This window comes from Geospiza fortis, unplaced genomic scaffold (genome assembly GCF_000277835.1).
Source record: "Geospiza fortis unplaced genomic scaffold, GeoFor_1.0 scaffold195, whole genome shotgun sequence".
In the NCBI taxonomy this organism is placed as follows: Eukaryota; Metazoa; Chordata; class Aves; order Passeriformes; family Thraupidae; genus Geospiza; species Geospiza fortis.
The window spans coordinates 3591476-3608021 of NW_005054324.1; the positions used below are offsets into that span (position 1 = coordinate 3591476).

Consider the following 16546-nt stretch of genomic DNA (forward strand, 5'->3'; position numbering starts at 1 on the left):
TCCTGAGGCAGGCCTGCTTTGACACAACACTGCTGCCTCTAGAACGTGGTTGAATAAGCAGTGTGTACCCAGCATGTATTTTGGGTAGAAATCACATGTTACTTTCTAGGACCACAGTTTCGAAGATGATGGAGCACAATTGCTAAAGGTGGTGATTCTGATGCCGTGTTTCTTTTATTTTTGCTATTAAACAGAAAACCAGCTCTGATTTCAGCTGAAAGTGTAATAGCACTGGTTTTCTGTCAGCAGCATGAGCTGTTGAGCTGCTATTCCATGGCCAAGAAGGCGGCAAGAAAATGTATGCCCAAAGTCTCTGGTATGATGTGGTTTCTTTTCCCTGGACTTTCACCTGTTACTGTCTGAGTAGCATGACTCCTCAGTAAGAGGTATGAATAGGTGTTTTGGACAAAATTTTTGTTCTGACAAAAAAAAAAATCTTATTAATTGTATTAATGACAGCTTTAATGTTTAAACTTCCCAAAATTTACCTTAAAGCAAACAAATTCCCTTTTCATGTCCCTCTGTGATGTTATGCTGCTCAAGTAATTCACAGTATATAACATAAAATACTGTCAGCCACTGTATTCATGCCCATTTATTTTACACATATAAATTGCTTTCCAGTTTATAAAAAGATTGTTTTAAAAGTCATCCCTTGCTCCCAAAACAGTCATTCCCACAACCAAGAGTATCATTTTATGAGTGTGAGGACAGAACAAAATTCCATCTGGCATGCTGTTAATGGGCCCTGTAACAGTGTCACAACAGTGTCACCTCCAGAGGAACTGAGATCATCACTTTACAATAAGCCCTGCTCTTAACAGTTCAAGGAGCAGGAGCAAGTGCAAACCTACATTTGTCATTTATCAATCTAACCTGTCATATTTACAGTGATTAATTAAGACACCGGTACATAGGTGCCAATCAAAGAATAAATCCCCATCACAGGAGAAACTGGCAGTTGTTTCCTCACCCGCTTTATTAGACCAAATACCAGCTTTCTGCTTTGCAGTTGCATGCCTGTGAGAAGCTGCTGTTCATACTTTAACTAATTCTATATGATTGAAAAGGATTCTTTTTGCAGAGAAGATTATTATTGTGCAAAGATTGGCTAGGAAAAGGCTGCTTTCATAAAGAACGTGGTGTCCACAGCGCCAGCATACAAATCCAATACAAGTGGGACACAAAATAACAGAGAGCAAAACATTTCAGCATCCAGGATATCTGTTTAAACAAAAGGCTCAGTTATGTAGCTGGAAACTTGTTTTCTGAAATGTCAGTGTACGGACTTGTGAAACTGTAAAAGCATTTCTGCACATGCCTCACATTCTATGAATTGGTTACCCTGAGACACACTGTGCATTGCTTCACTGTTTTGTGCTATTCCTGTGAATTCCTGAATACTTTAGACTGATGTGTCTTGTGTAAAAACTGCCCAGTACAGTTCTTAACAAGTAAAGCCTCACTGAAGGAAAAGTATTATTCTCAGTTTCATAAGTGACTTGCAGCTAAAAACAATGATTGAAACACTTATTCCACTGAGACACAAAGGAGGTAATAAAGAGGTAGAGGCTGGGAAATAGTGAAAATATATTAGATGCAAAAGATGAATGCATATGGGTTATCACGTACGATAACCCAAGAGCTAAACCTCAGCCTTCCTTTGTACCCTCAGAAGCTTTCTGACTTGAAACAGGAGCAATCAGCATGTCCCTGGTATTTCACATCTTAAGTGAGGAGACACTGGTTAAGCTTCCAGGGATCAGCCAATGACACAGAATATTTGCTTCCTGTTTTGAGATTTCAGCCTCTAGTACTACTGTGGTAACCAATAATGCAAATCCCTCTCTATTGACAGCAGTTGTCCCTGGAATTTCTTGCACATACATCCAGAAGGAATATGACTATATTCCTCCTTTTTTATAATCTCAGATATTAAGGAAAAAAAATCAGAAAGTTTAACCTTTAATAGCACGATTTTTTTCTGATCAAATTCCCCTTTCTTCCTCTTCCTTTTCAATAACACTAAAACCACAAGCTGGAAGGTTACTTGGCAGCTATGATAGGCAACATGTAAAACTTGAAACTGTTAAATTGAACTGCTCATAATTATGTTTATATCAAACCTTCACTTTAGACCAAAAATGTGTGGCTTCTACACAGTTATCAATAAGTGGACACATTTATTTTAAACTTCCATAATGATTCTACAAAGCCTTCCTCTTCAAGTAGGTGTCAGTCCAAAAAGCAGATTCCCACCCTCCATCCCCCCTCAGCAAGCTGTGACAAGCAAAAATAAAAGCATGATGACAATGTGACCAGAGCCTCACTTTTTGCCACTAACTTACAAATTGTGAATATATGGCTTATTTATCCTACTTTGAAAATCAGATATTTCTGGATAGTTTGCAATGTACAGATAACAAAACTTCATATAAAATCTTTCTTTTCTGTCATTATTTGCTGTTTCCTTCAAACTATTCAGGATGGAAAGTTTTTTTTATATCAATCACTTAAAACTTTTACTGGAATAGAGGTGCTTCAGAAAGACAAGACATTGTTTAAGTTTTATTCACTTATTCTCCAGTCCTTATATCATGTCAAAACACATTTTACTTTTAAATATAAAATCCTAAAAAATCAATTTCAAGAAACAACAACTTATAAAATATTTTTAATTAAATGCTTTGTGGACCAAAACCTCATAAAAAAATTAAATTGAAACTCTGGCTATTGTCCACCTCCAAACACAAAATTTAAATACTAAATGGTAGGATGAAAGTTCTCATGTAAGAAATTCAACAAAAAATAACACATGGCATTATGTAAGACAATACTGACAAAATTTAGTCCTACCAGTTCTACTAGCTTCTAGCAATTCCTATCTACAGCAGAAACACAGAAGACAAACTTATTTCAATAGCAGGCTGCACAGAAATTGTTTACTCAATTGTTATAAAATTTAATTTTGCAAATTCAGTATTAGTTGCACAAATAGTATTTACAAATCACGTTGTCCCCTAAAATTTTCCTGCATATAGAGAAACTGTGTGATATTTGAATACATCTCCAAAGTTCAACCATTTTCTGCTATATTATAAATTAAAATGTAAATAGTTTTACCTTTGAAACAAGAAGTGCAATAATTTCTTTAACAGTTTCTTCAATCAAGTCATCTATTTTTGAATGGTATTGTTGCTGTAATTCAAAAGATAAAAATCATTAGCATGTATATGAACACACACTTTTGTCATAAGTCATAAATGGCGCAAAGCTGATAACTCTGCCAGATCAGATTTACTTAAAATTATCATTTTGAACATCAGAAGAACAAACCCTTGAAAATGATCCACCCAATCAACAGTTTCTTACATTCTGTGTTGAAAATTTTCCCATGTACACTGTTGAGTTAAGCAGCTAATGGGTTATTATTTAGATGAATTGAGTTCTTATACTTATTCAGGCAAAGGAATGTGAAGGATAGTTTTTGTCTTCTCCTAAATAATTAAGGTGGCCATGTATTTTTTTCTAAAGAGTTGGTTTAGCTGGAAAAGCGAAAAGACTAGAATAAGATTTAATTAATACAGCATTTCATGTCTGACAACTCTCATTCATAAGTTATTTTAAATGTCCTCTAGAAATAAAATGAGCTCCAATTGTTCATCCTGAAAGAGCCTTTCTGTTACCACAGTGAGCTTCAGTTTATACAAATCTTACAATATGCTCAAGCAAGGGCAAAATTAAAATTTCATCAACAAAGCAGAATAGATGGTAACAAATTAATAGGCCATAGAAGGCATAATAAAACAGACTTCATTCTCCATAGACTTTTTCTTTTGATTTTTTATAAAGAAGGTGCCTTTAAGTAAATGCTTTTAAAATAAATCCGAAAGACTTTTTAGATAATCCTACCGATCTCCCTTCTGAAATTAACGAGAACTAGGGATCCCATTCTGTCAAGGAGGCACATCAATTTAAACAGTAATTCTTCCTTTAGAAACATTTATCTGACAGCAAAGATTGTCCCCAATAGCCACTTCACAGAAAATGTGACTTGTAAAGACTAACCCTATCTTCCTAGTTCAAGGCTACTTGGAACAGCTAACAGCATAATGCTTGGAGTAAAAGTACTGAGGTCAGTGTAAACATCAGCCTAACTTAGCAGCTGCCAGCTGAATAGTTTTCAGAGTTCTAAGTTTTTAAAGGCATTTTTCATCTGTTTCAGAGGCGTCATACAGATCAAAACATTAATTCCGATCTGCTGAATATTTTTAGGATGATTTTCTAAAAAGCACAGACATTGAACTTGTGTTAAATTAAGAAAAAATAAAACTATGAGATGTGTTTGCCCACATACATGTGTCTGCTACAGGTACTAACACCAAACGTCAATTTTTGCTTCTAATTTCTTTTCATGATTAAGAACACTTGAAAAATGTAAATACACAACTCAGACAAACAGCTGAGGTCACACTGGAACAGTAAAAGAGCATATTAGAACTACATCAAAGAACTTTCTACATTTTCATATTGATTACATTCCAACCATATTAATGCCTTGACCAATAAAATGTTCTGATCTGCTAAGGGGTCTAATCACCCCAAACAGTGTGTAATGTCTGTTGCTTACAAGCCTTCAGAAGGCAATGCTTTCTTACTCTCTGGAAACCATAAACAATTATTCTCCCACTGATGAATGTCAAAACTATTCTCCTGTGATCCATAAAAAATCAGTTGTCCCTCCCAGAAAGTGTCTGCAAGTTTATCTCCACAGTACATTAAATTAATGGATTTATATATGTAAGATAAGTTCCTATTTTTTTTGGCGAGTTTTTTTTTTGTATTTTTTTTTCTTTCTTTCCTTTTTTCTTATTCTTTTTTTCTCACCACAAAGCAAATATAATTTTGTAGAAATGGCATATAAACAGTAACTTCACTTCTGAACAAGGCAAAAAAAAAAATTGAATCAAGCTTTTATAAAACCACAAGGCTCCAAAGCCATGACATTTCTTTAGAAATAATTTTAAAATTATATTAATCTGATTTTTTTTTCATTATTTACTTTGAAAACCATGAGATCATAAATACTCTAACCCACTCCTCTCCAGTGCTGACCTCCACTAAAACAGTCACCCTCAGCAAAACAAAACTTCAGATCCTTGTGGAAGATGATTAGACTCTGGGCTTTACGAAGGTGGCTGAACTTTGGCTCCTAGCAGACTGGCTGACAGTGCAGGAGGCATGACCCAGAGCAGGCAAGAGGAATGGCACATCCTGGAGAAGGGGGTCATTCTGTCTGTCTGCAGGGCAGTACAGAGGGACTGGCATTGCCTGTCCCCAAAGCAGTGTGTGCTCGTGGGCGTTTGCAGGTTACACACACGTGAAGGGTGAAATGGCAGCATCAGCTCAGAGCAAGAGCTGACAGCTGTGGTTTATTTCTGATGAGCCTCACTGAAAGATGAAAGAATCCAAAACTTTGTGACCTGTAAGACAGGACACCGAGTCTGAAAAGCAGAAAAGTGAAGGCTTCATCTGGAATGCCCTGAAGGATGAACAAGGAAAGAACCGAGAAGCTGATGTTCAGTGTGTTGCACATTCAGACTGTGAAGGAATTCTGAGGGCCTGGCTAACAAATTAACATGAAAAGCATCATTACCATTTAAAATAAAAAGTGGCTGTTAATATTCAATGAAAAAAATGCAAATTAGAAAACAATGAAAAGACACTTACCCATTGACTAGTAAACTGATTCGTGTCACGGAAAACCAAAAGGAAAAATAAAGACGACAGGGTGGAACAGGAAAATGATGAATGTCTCATTGAATTAGGAAAAAAAAAGACAATTACATTGAATATGCTCACTTGAAAAGATCAGTCAATGAAATGAAGAACACAGTACAGAAATGCAAAAATCAACTGAAAAAAATATGTCCAAACAGTGTAATTGTGAAGGTGCCTAAAGCAGACCTACATTTTTTTGTTGCCAAATTCTGAAAAATGTTTTTACTGTCTCTTCAAAACCAAATTAAACAAATTACAAACCAAATTACATGCTAATACATTAGCATAGCAGGAACAGTTAATTTTTGTTGGTGGTCTCACCAACCTATATAACATACTCTTTTCATTTCACAGATTAATCCTGCTGAGAGTGACAACACAGGAGTGATGAAAGTCAGTGAAGTTTACATTTCCTTCAAAAGCACATCAGTGCTCCACTGTGGAGTACCTACAGTCCTGGCAGCAGACTACTGCCAAAACGGTCCCTGTCCTTGGAGACCAAATTAAAAAGCCCCATTAAACTGCCTGATTATTTCTTTCTGCTATTTTCAGCATATTCCTAGGCATGAATGCTGGGTTTCATGTTAAATCCATTTAAAACCAAACCTTACTAAATTAAAACCTGTCTGCAAAGCACAATATTTTGGCTCTATTTTACAGTTACAAAGGAGTCCTGAAGTGGGCTCTTTTTCTGTTGCAGCCCGAGAGAAATTCCTGGAGGGGCTGTGAGTCAAGAAATCCTCTGAATGTTCAACACACTCACAGGTCAAAGCAAACAAATTACAGAAGCACTCTGTGTGCTCTCTGGTGGAAGATGAGGGGTTGTGTCTTTGCATGATGCTGCTAGGGATCAGCTGATGCACACTTCTGTACCAACAGAGCTATGTGATGCATCTCAGTTAGTCTGAAATTAATCTCAGGACAGTCTGCAGTATGAGATGTTTCAGATCAACCAAACATAGAAATTAAACATACAAAATTCCACCTACCTCTTGCCCCCCATCCAGTATGCAGAGTTTAGCTGTCTGTTTCTTGGCGTCAACTAAGACGTTAAACATTGTGCACAGGTAAGAAGGTATACGCAGGTCTGTTGATTTGTTTGTCTTTTGCAGCTTCAGCTCAAATGCAATTCTTGTTCTGTTTATTAAAACACAATTTGTAATATGAGTATCTCGGATAATTCTGAACAACCACAGTAAACATAAAAATCTTACTGAACATGTTGGCTTAAAAATATACATATGCATGAGAACACTTTAGAATTAAAATTCTGTAAATTTGGAATATCAAACTTTCAATAAACAATTGCACTGATGGTAATCTCAAGGTTCTGTTTTTCTTTAGTGAATTCAGTTGAACACTAAAAGTATTATCTTCTTGCTTTTTAGATAACAGTATGTTTCCTTGTGTTTAATATAAAGCAATGAAAATTTTCCAGCTTTTCCCCTTATTTTCCAGCTTTTCTATGCTAAAATGCTGTTTATTGTATAAAATACTTGCTTCTAAGAAATATAATGAGAAATTCCTCTTCTAGCTTTCACAGAAAGAGAATTTTAATAAAGAAAATGAGTTCAATATTCAGAAAATACTTATATTGAAAATATTTACATTGAAAATTATGACATTTTAGGAGATGCATAGTATAAAATCTCTATTTTCTTCTCAAAACAGTGTAAATAAGGAGCAATGGCACTGAAAGAACTGTGAATCAACATACCTAAAGATAAAATGTTTTATTTTCACCCTTATTTTTATATGTGGGTGTCAGAAATTCACACAATATCTTTAGAAGATGGGAACAGAAGAATCCTATTCCCATTTAAAAATTTTTAAGATCATATTAATATCACAAGTAGAGTTCTAATAGAAGAATTCCATCTTTTTTTTCTGCGTTGCTACTCTAATCTTTATTACCTGACATACAGTATCTTTGATCACACAAAAACATGACTAGTGTATTAAGACTGGTATGTTATGTATTAAGTCTAAAATAATAATATATTTTAAAGTCCTGTTTATAAGACAGTAGAGGTTTTTTTCCTTTTTCCAGCTCAAAGTCAAGACAATCCATGTATTAGTAGCACTGAGTCTCTTTGCTACTCTATGTTTTTTTAGACTACAATTATACTAATGGTCTTGTAGTCCTTTAAGATTTCACTGTTTTTCTAAGATTTCTTAGATAACTGTAACTGACTGAGCTTCTATGCCAAATTTTTTAGAACAGATGGATTACTTTAATTTTAATGTTTTTTACCTTTCTTTATTAGAGCTTTAACTTTTATTCAATTCCCTGTATCATTGCCCTTTCATAATAAAATAGAAAAGTTCTTTTAAATGTTTCTGGTTTTTTAACCATGATTTCATCACTCTAGCTCTAAGAACAGGCTCATATTCTTAGGCTGAAGTTCTACATTTTCCTTACTGTGTGTAGAGAAAATAATGCAACACTATGTCATCTGTAAACATTGAAAGGCTTGTTTAGCCTTTCTTATCAATATTGTACATTTTATGATTAACACAAATTATATACAAAATTTATTTTCCCCCCATTGTATTATTTTTTTTTTAAATCTGCATTTTTATCTGTCCAGATTAAGCTTTCTGAAGCACTTAGGGTCTATTCACAACAGATAGAGAAATTCTCCTTGGTATTTCCTAGATGTTGCCAAATTGCTGATTGCCAGATACTGGAAATAAACAGAAGTCATGATCTCTTTAGAACTGCCCTGATTCCAGTGAAAGGATTCTGGTATAGATATACCTCTGCAAGCCAGCATGAACCCTCCTTAATTTTCAAATCTCTCCCAAATTTAAGTGATCATTTCAACTGTACCTTTTAACGCAGGCTTCTATCATGTCAGTGGCCATGAGTTTAAGTCTCTGCTCTAAATGGTGGGCAAATTCTGGTTCTGGCCAGTGAAGATCAAAAACAAACATCTGCAGAGCATCCAGTTTCCAGAAAAGATCTTCTGATGTAGCTGATCCATTGCTATAAGAAACAAAACAAGCCCCCAAGAAAGAGAAGATAAATGTATGGATGTCTATCCCAGTTGCCACATAATTAAGGTAATAAGATTTCCTTATCACACCACCTTCTTCCTTCATTTCCCTGTATCTTTAATCACAGTAGCTTTTATTTAAAAAATGTGAAAATGGTAGTGGGAAGCTTAAAATGTATCCCTTTAGGGTGAAAAAAGTGAATGATTTCTCATTTGTTAGCTGAGAAATACGGCCAAATAGGGAGGTAGATGGGATGTTGGGGAGCATGGAAAATGAAATAGCTCAAGTTTCAGATCAAGATAGGAAAAATATCAGGTATAGGAATAGTATGGATATTTTCAATATAGTGAAGATTTTGTGCATATATTTTCTTGCCTTCACAACTCTGGTAGATAAGGCTACCAAAGGAATGAGGATGCTAGTTGTAATATTGTAAAAGAGATAACCAGAAAAATAGCCCCTTGATAAATGCTCATGAACTCTAACTGAGGGAATAGCATCAGATCAGGGTGGGAAAAAAAAGAGAAGAGATACTATTCAAGAAAATTTGTGTGCAAACAAAACCAGCAGATTAATATGGCTCTATGCCATCTCAGATTGCCCATAATGTTTTAAAGTTCTTCCACCCTGATTTGATTGCTAAATTTAAATACAATCACTTGTGATAAAATGCAACAACTTAAACTAAGCAGTAAGTTCATTTACACTTCCACTGTCAATAGAGATTAATTACATTTTCATCATGTGTTGTATTGCCATGCCTGAGTTACCATTTAAGATTAGAGTATACTATGCAACACTGAATTCCAGGATGTGAGTGACACAAGCAACCAAAACTCAGCCTGACAATCCAAATTCAGATCCAAACAGTTTAATGATAGTCTCTACTACCATTTTGTTTCTTCTGCCTCTGCTCAGGACAGAGCAGGGTCAGATTCAGAATGAAACAAGTAGGAACGACCTCTAATATCTGCCCACCTAAGGCACCCCTCAGCCAGTGGCACCCCACAGGGTCCCACGGGGGCAGTGGGCAGGGATGTGAATCACAGCCAGCTCACCTTCAGGGGCAGTGGGCAGGGATGTGAATCACAGCCAGCTCACCTTCAGGGGCAGTGGGCAGGGATGTGAATCCCAGCCAGCTCACCTTCAGGGGCAGTGGGCAGGGATGTGAATCCCAGCCAGCTCACCTTCAGGGGCAGTGGCAGGGATGTGAATCACAGCCCAGCTCACCTTCAGGCCCCTGAAGTGCAGCAGGGATGCAGCAGGAGCTGCATCAGTCTCACGCCTGCATCCATCACCTGCCAGTCACACCCACGTGCCCCTTGCTCCCCTGCTACCACAGCCAGCCCTGTCACCTGAGGCAATGGTGCCTCAGTGCCCAGCGCAGCTCCGGGCAGGCGAGGGGACAGCCAGGCAGTGACAAGCTGCCAGCAGGGGCTCCTGCCTAATGGAAACGCTGCCTCTGAGCAACCAGCTCTGGCTCTGGCTTTAATGGTGCAGGTTTTGATTCCACCATGGTGCACAGCAGGTTATTCCACAGCCCCAACACACTTTTTAGTGTAGGTTTTTTCAGTATTATGCATATTTTCCCCACTTGTGTTACACAGTAACTGTTAATTTTGCATTGTATTGTGGTCCTGAAAGAAAACAGCAAAAATAGGAAAAAGGCCCGTGAGACTGCTAAGGTTACAACTTGCACAGGGGCTCTACCTGCTGAGGGACCACTTTCATACACCACTAAGTTTAATTAAGGAACAGAAAGAAAAAACAACCAAAGCTTCTGGAAAATTTATAATCCTGTTAGACTGTTTTTTTAAAGTTATATGACAAGCAAATGTTGAAGATACCATTGCATCTGCTGTGTACACTGGCAGTGAGTGAAGCTGTAGATGCTCTGTTTAGACCTTATCTGATTCAAAAGTGACTAAATCAAGTAAAGAGATGATTGGGGTAAAAGAATATGACAAATCATATGGGGACAGAAATGGGATAATCTCAGTGTTTATATAACTGTTGATAAAAACACATATTTTCTAGAAAACAAACCAAACTTTCTCAAGAAACAAAAATAATGATTTCCATCATCAGATCATAAAATTAACCATTTTTTACTCTCCCATAGTTGTTTCTTTTTTACCTGATGGAATTCCAAAGGAAATTCTTTAGGACTCAGGAGGACTAATGAATTCATAACAACATAAATGTATCCTTATGCAAATTTACTACTTTGTTTACTACTACATTGTAGTAGCCACTTAATTTTGTTTAATTAGACTACCAAATAAAATTTCACAATTATAATAAATGTAATAACAGGCACAGGTTCATGGAAGAATTAATTCTGTGAAAAACACTAAGTCATTTGTTTTCTTTCCAAATAATTTTGAGTTTTCATCCCTCAACTTTTATTCAGCATTGTCCAATGAGCTTTGAATTTGACTAACATATTGTACTAATAAGATGAAGAAAGAAAATAAAGTGCTACAACAGAAGCACTTTGTTTGTTCCTGGTTCACACGTCCTAACACAAATGTCAAATTTGTTTGCTAAATGCTTCAAAAGAAGAGCTAAACTCAGATTTTACATCTTCCTGGGACAGGAGTAATTCCTGCATCAATTCAAGACTGAATCTGTAGCCATAATTTGAGAACCTTTTTTTTTGTGAAGGGACAGGACACATTCTTGACTATTGAAAAGTTTTTATTTGAATGTGCATGGTAAAGCTACTTCTGTCTAAAGAAAGGAATTATATTGCTCTACCAGGAAACTGAACTGACATTCTTTCTTCAAAATTATAATAGTTATCCATAGTTTTAAAATTAAGCATAAACTCTACTGCTTTGCTGTCCAAAACTTAACCTTTCAGGCACTGTCTAGTTGTCCATTCTTATTAATCAGCTCATGGCAGTAAGAGAAGATTACCAGGGATTAAAAGAGGTAAATATTATGCACATCCTGTTATATTCAAATTTATTTTAATGGAAATTGAACTTTGCAGTTGGTGACACTTTGACTGGGAGAGCGAACCAGGTATCTCCAGAGGTCCCTTTTAAATTATTTTATGGCTTTATGCCTTGCATCATACTGAACACAGCACAAAAATAAGATCCCAGACATAATGTTTCTCCAAGAACCTGCAGCATATCAAATGTAGGAATTGCATGCAGCCTTAATTCACTTATCCACTGACAGCTGAAAGAGGCAGCTTCCCACTGGGCTTGCCAGGTACCTAAGCAGTAGCAATTAGTCAAACAGTACACTAATAAAGTACACAGGTTGCAAGATACTCCCACACATGACTTCAGAGTAGATGTAGAATGAATAATTTCTTGCTACATATGAAACTCCATAGGGTGGCTTGGGATATGAAAATGTGAGTATTAAATAACTAAGAATATTATCAATAAACCCAAAGATTCAAAAGCACCTGGTTTCATTTCTGCTATAATCTACTAAGGACAGGGATGGTCATTTTACAAATTACTGCAATTTTTTTAAGGTTACTACTGAGATACTACCCACTAGCATTTTGTGAGGACCATCTTGAAAACATGGCACAAGCACTGCATCCATTGTGAGTCCCCAGCTTGTGAACTCCAGCTTTTCATTCTTTATACTGCCTCAAAATACATGTTCAGGGCTCAGAAAGTCAATTGAGAATTTCAATAATTTCAATGTCAGTTGCACTCAGCCCCATCTCTCTACTTTTCACCAGCAGATGAGGCAGAAGGATGGAGCAGAACCTTTGCAAGTATCAGTTAGTGTAAAGCCCCTCAAAGACACTGGGGACAGAGCTACCTCATGACTTCTCAGCTCAAGGCTGAGGCAACCTAAGGATCAAGCAACCAAAACAAGTTCCTTAAGTCTTCTTTCTTACTGCATATTAATATTTTTGGAAGGAAAGACATTTGCCCCACAACATAAATTTGTCTTCCAGAATGCTCAATAGGACCTAGCTATTCAAAACTCCTTATTCCACAGAGAGTAGATCAGCCAGATTTCCCCATGCCATCAGTCCTAGGGCTACACTTCTAAATACCCATCCTTGGGAATGCAGGCCATGGCCTCCTAGCACTTTGCTGGAGGTAAGCTCCATGACAGGAATCTACGTGGCACTGCAGCCACAACCCCTCAGAACAGACATGAAAGGTGTCCTTCTGACTCCCTCAGCACTCACAAACACTCACAAACACACAGAGAGCTCCAGCACAGGAGCTCAGACACATTCAGAACAGCTCCCTCTACATCACTATTGGGGCACTGTGACTGCCCCAGCCTTGTCTCTCTCATCACTCATTATAGCCGAGCCTTAGCAGGAAGAATACAGATGACACATTTCCTTTCATGTTGCTTCTTCTGGGTGGAAAACAAGACAGGACTATTCTCCTATAAGCATGTATCTTATTCCAGGTTTCCCCAGCCCTGAATTTTCCTGAAGATGATGTTTTAGACTGGCACCAGATAGCAACAACCTCAGGTGTGTATCTACAATATTTCTGGTTAGTGACACTATGTTATGTCTGCACTGAAAAGAATAATCTATAAATTAAACCATAAACAATTAAAATCACTCACATATCTAACTTAAAACCCAGGTCCAGTAGACACACACACAAAAAATTAAAATATGAAGAGCCATTTAAAATAGTATATTTGAATGAATGAATAAGTAAGGAAAAACTCCTCATTGTGGCTGATTGAAAGCTTTTACAGAATATTCAAACATTTTTGCTCTTTAAGATTATCTTCAGCCAAATGGAAGAGTAATTCACAGTGCTCTGCATGTCTAGCCAATGCGTCCTCTGAGTTATCTTCTCCAGAGACCAATCAAGAAAATCAGACTGCTACTCATAACAATTTCCCCTCTTCATATCTCACTTTCCAATGCCCAAAAAGAAGTGGAAAAAAGGTAATGATCTTTCTAAATGTGGTTATAAGTACCATATATTTATTGCTCCAAAACAAATGATCAAGGACAAAAAAGGAAACAATTAATTAAAATATATAAACACTCTTTGCTAGTAATGTTCAAGAGAATTGTAGCAACTTTAAAGTGAAAATGGGGAAAACCTATTTTCATCAATAAAGCACACAAATGGATGTCCAACTGTGAATATATTTTCACTTCTTTCTCTTCAGCAAAATTCTTAGGTAGGCACATAATAGCTCTATTGGATATGAATATACTTAAACATGAGCTTGAGAGCATGGACACAAACATTAGTAAAGTTTGGAGAATAATAAATCTCTTTCTATTGCAGATAAAAGAGACACAAGACCTCAGCAAACCTTTAACACAGCTGGCACACAGACTACTCATTCTCATTCTTTTTGACTCTAGATTCTTCATTATGCAATCCAAATTGATAATGATTACCTAGCCAAGATCATCACTTTTTGGTTAAAGAGGAAAGTCCTGCAGAACTCTGTGATATTCATAGTTATCTTCTTGCCAAATTATCAGTTTTGTGACCAGGAGGAGGGAGCAGAGTGAACTGGGAAAGAAAGACTTGGGGGAGGCAGTGGGGAGAAGGAGTCCACTTGCATTCCTGAATTAGATGACTCTGCTGACTGTATGTATAATTCAGTGTACCCCTCTAGTCCACCTGAGCTGGGGTGTTCATCACATTGAAAGGAAGCTCTGGGCTGTGCTTAGCAGGTATTGGAGCAAAGGTATTGGGTTACTGTTTGTTGAAGAACTCAACTAGTGTGTTCTTCCTGAAAAAGATGGGATGGGAGAAGAGGGAGAAAACAAAACCCTCCCCCTTTCTATTACATAATAGTGAAAGGGACCCACTTTCTCTGCCAGAAACTGAGCCACCATTACCAGGAGGAAAAAGGAAACTCCTTAGCATGGGAGGAGGGACAAGTGACTTGCAGTGCTTTTGCGTTTTTTTTTTTTTACCCAAGTACATGACCATTCTGAGAATTTACTTGGCTCTTCAGTAGAATTAAGATAGGCTGATTCTTAAAATACTGCCTGAATACCGAAGTACTGCAAAGGTAACTTAATGCTGCCTGCAATTGAGACTGTCAATTCATTCACATTTTATAAACATAACCTCAAAGCTCTATGTTTTGGGGAAAGAACATGAAGAGGTGCCTCCATCAGAGCCAGCACCATGGCAGATCTCTTCTAGGGTGGCTGAGAGGGGATGATGGCCTTACAAAGGTCACAACCCCAGTAAGAGACATTGCTCACCCCCACTTCACTCAAAAAGCAGCAGAATGGTAGCTACTTCTGGCAAGTGTTTACAACATGTTAAACTCACTGCTCACCAAAGGCTATGAAAACATCACTGGTTGGTTTAGGATTTTATGCACACTGTGTCATATAATAGCATGAAACTAAATACAAGAACATATGCAAGGGGGATGAGCCCATGGCTGAATTTTACTATGCTTGTACATGTTTTGACAACAGAGTCCAAATATATTGCTGCACAAACTCCTTCATTTAGGACAGATCTACCACTATAATCCTCCAACCAAAATCTGTATTCATTATAAATTCAGTATTCAAAATATATGACATTTCATCTATCCCTTCATTTAGGACAGATCTATCACTATAATCCTCCAACCAAAACCTGTATTCATAAATTCAATATTCAAAATATATGACATTTCATCTATACAATTTATTTTTACTGGATAGGGCTGCTAGAGAGCAGACTACAAGAGCATATCCAAGACTAGCAACTCTTAACTCTGAAAGCTATTCTTTTTAAAAAAAGTGACCTTTGAAAACCTGGGGATAACAGAAAGGAATTTGAGTTCCAGAAGGCCAATTAGTTTGTATTCAAACCTGAAATGACTTGCATAAGCACATCAGGAGAAACCTAGCATTACTATAGTAAACACAAAAGGTACCAAAGCCAAGGATTAAGAGGAATTCTGTCACTTTTTAGGGGAATTAACAGCAGAACAACAATGATAATACTCCCTTTTTTTACAAGGAGTCACATGAAAAAGACAAGGGATAATGGGTTCAAGCTACTTCTGGGGAGTTTCTGATTAGAAAGTAGAGGAAATTTTTCACAATGAAGACAATCAGCCATTGGAATAATCCCTCCAGAGGAAATGGTGGATTCCCCAACACTGCACATTTTAAAATTCATCTGGACAGGGCACTAGGCCATCCTAGACCATGGTTTTGCCAAGAAAAGTTGATGAGATGATCCTTGAGGTCCCTTTTAACATGGTATTCTATGATTGCATTAACTCTTACAGAAATAGATCTAATGCTATTTAGGAGTCTGTCATGAAACTTGAAAAGACAACACTTGTCTTGAAATGATATTATTAACGTATGTATTTTGAATGTGTGTTTTTTAAAGTTTTTCACATTCATGCTTTCCTAATATAACTTTTGCTAAAATAAGGTTCATGAGCCTTTCTCTGACATATATTGATGTGTCCTCACACAGAAATCAGACCTATAACTATGGGAATATTTCCACAGAGCACTGAAATGTTGGGGAAAAATCAAAAAGAAATTTTTTTTTTCAAGCAGACAAAGAACGGGATGTACTTCTCCCCTTGGTACCTATTAACATTTTACTATTTTCCTGTAATGTGGATATTTAATCTGATGACAATATTTACAATCAATGACTTTCCGAGCCAATATAAAATGAGTTAATCAAACCCATGCAAAAAATATAATGGGCTGCCTCATTTTACAAAACCACAATCTAAAATCAATCATCCAAAAGGTTCCCCACTGCTTATTAATTCGAAAGAGTTATTAGGATGTTTGGAG

At 36.8% G+C, this 16546-nt stretch overlaps 1 protein-coding gene across 12 annotated transcripts in view; it reads right to left on the minus strand.

Annotated features, from left to right (window-relative positions):
- CADPS2 (calcium dependent secretion activator 2) overlaps nt 1-16546 on the minus strand; it is a 224060-nt gene that overhangs the window by 31471 nt on the left and 176043 nt on the right. For 6 of the 12 annotated variants that reach the window (XM_031056928.1, XM_031056926.1, XM_031056924.1 and 3 more), the window contains 4 exons: nt 8615-8770; nt 6771-6918; nt 5731-5745; nt 3124-3198 (listed from right to left, as the gene is read on the minus strand). In XM_031056928.1, the coding sequence (XP_030912788.1) occupies nt 3124-3198; nt 5731-5745; nt 6771-6918; nt 8615-8770 (394 nt within the window). The remainder of the gene's footprint in view (nt 1-3123; nt 3199-5730; nt 5746-6770; nt 6919-8614; nt 8771-16546) is intronic. The other 6 variants (XM_031056930.1, XM_031056929.1, XM_031056936.1 and 3 more) reach the window with 1 other exon arrangement.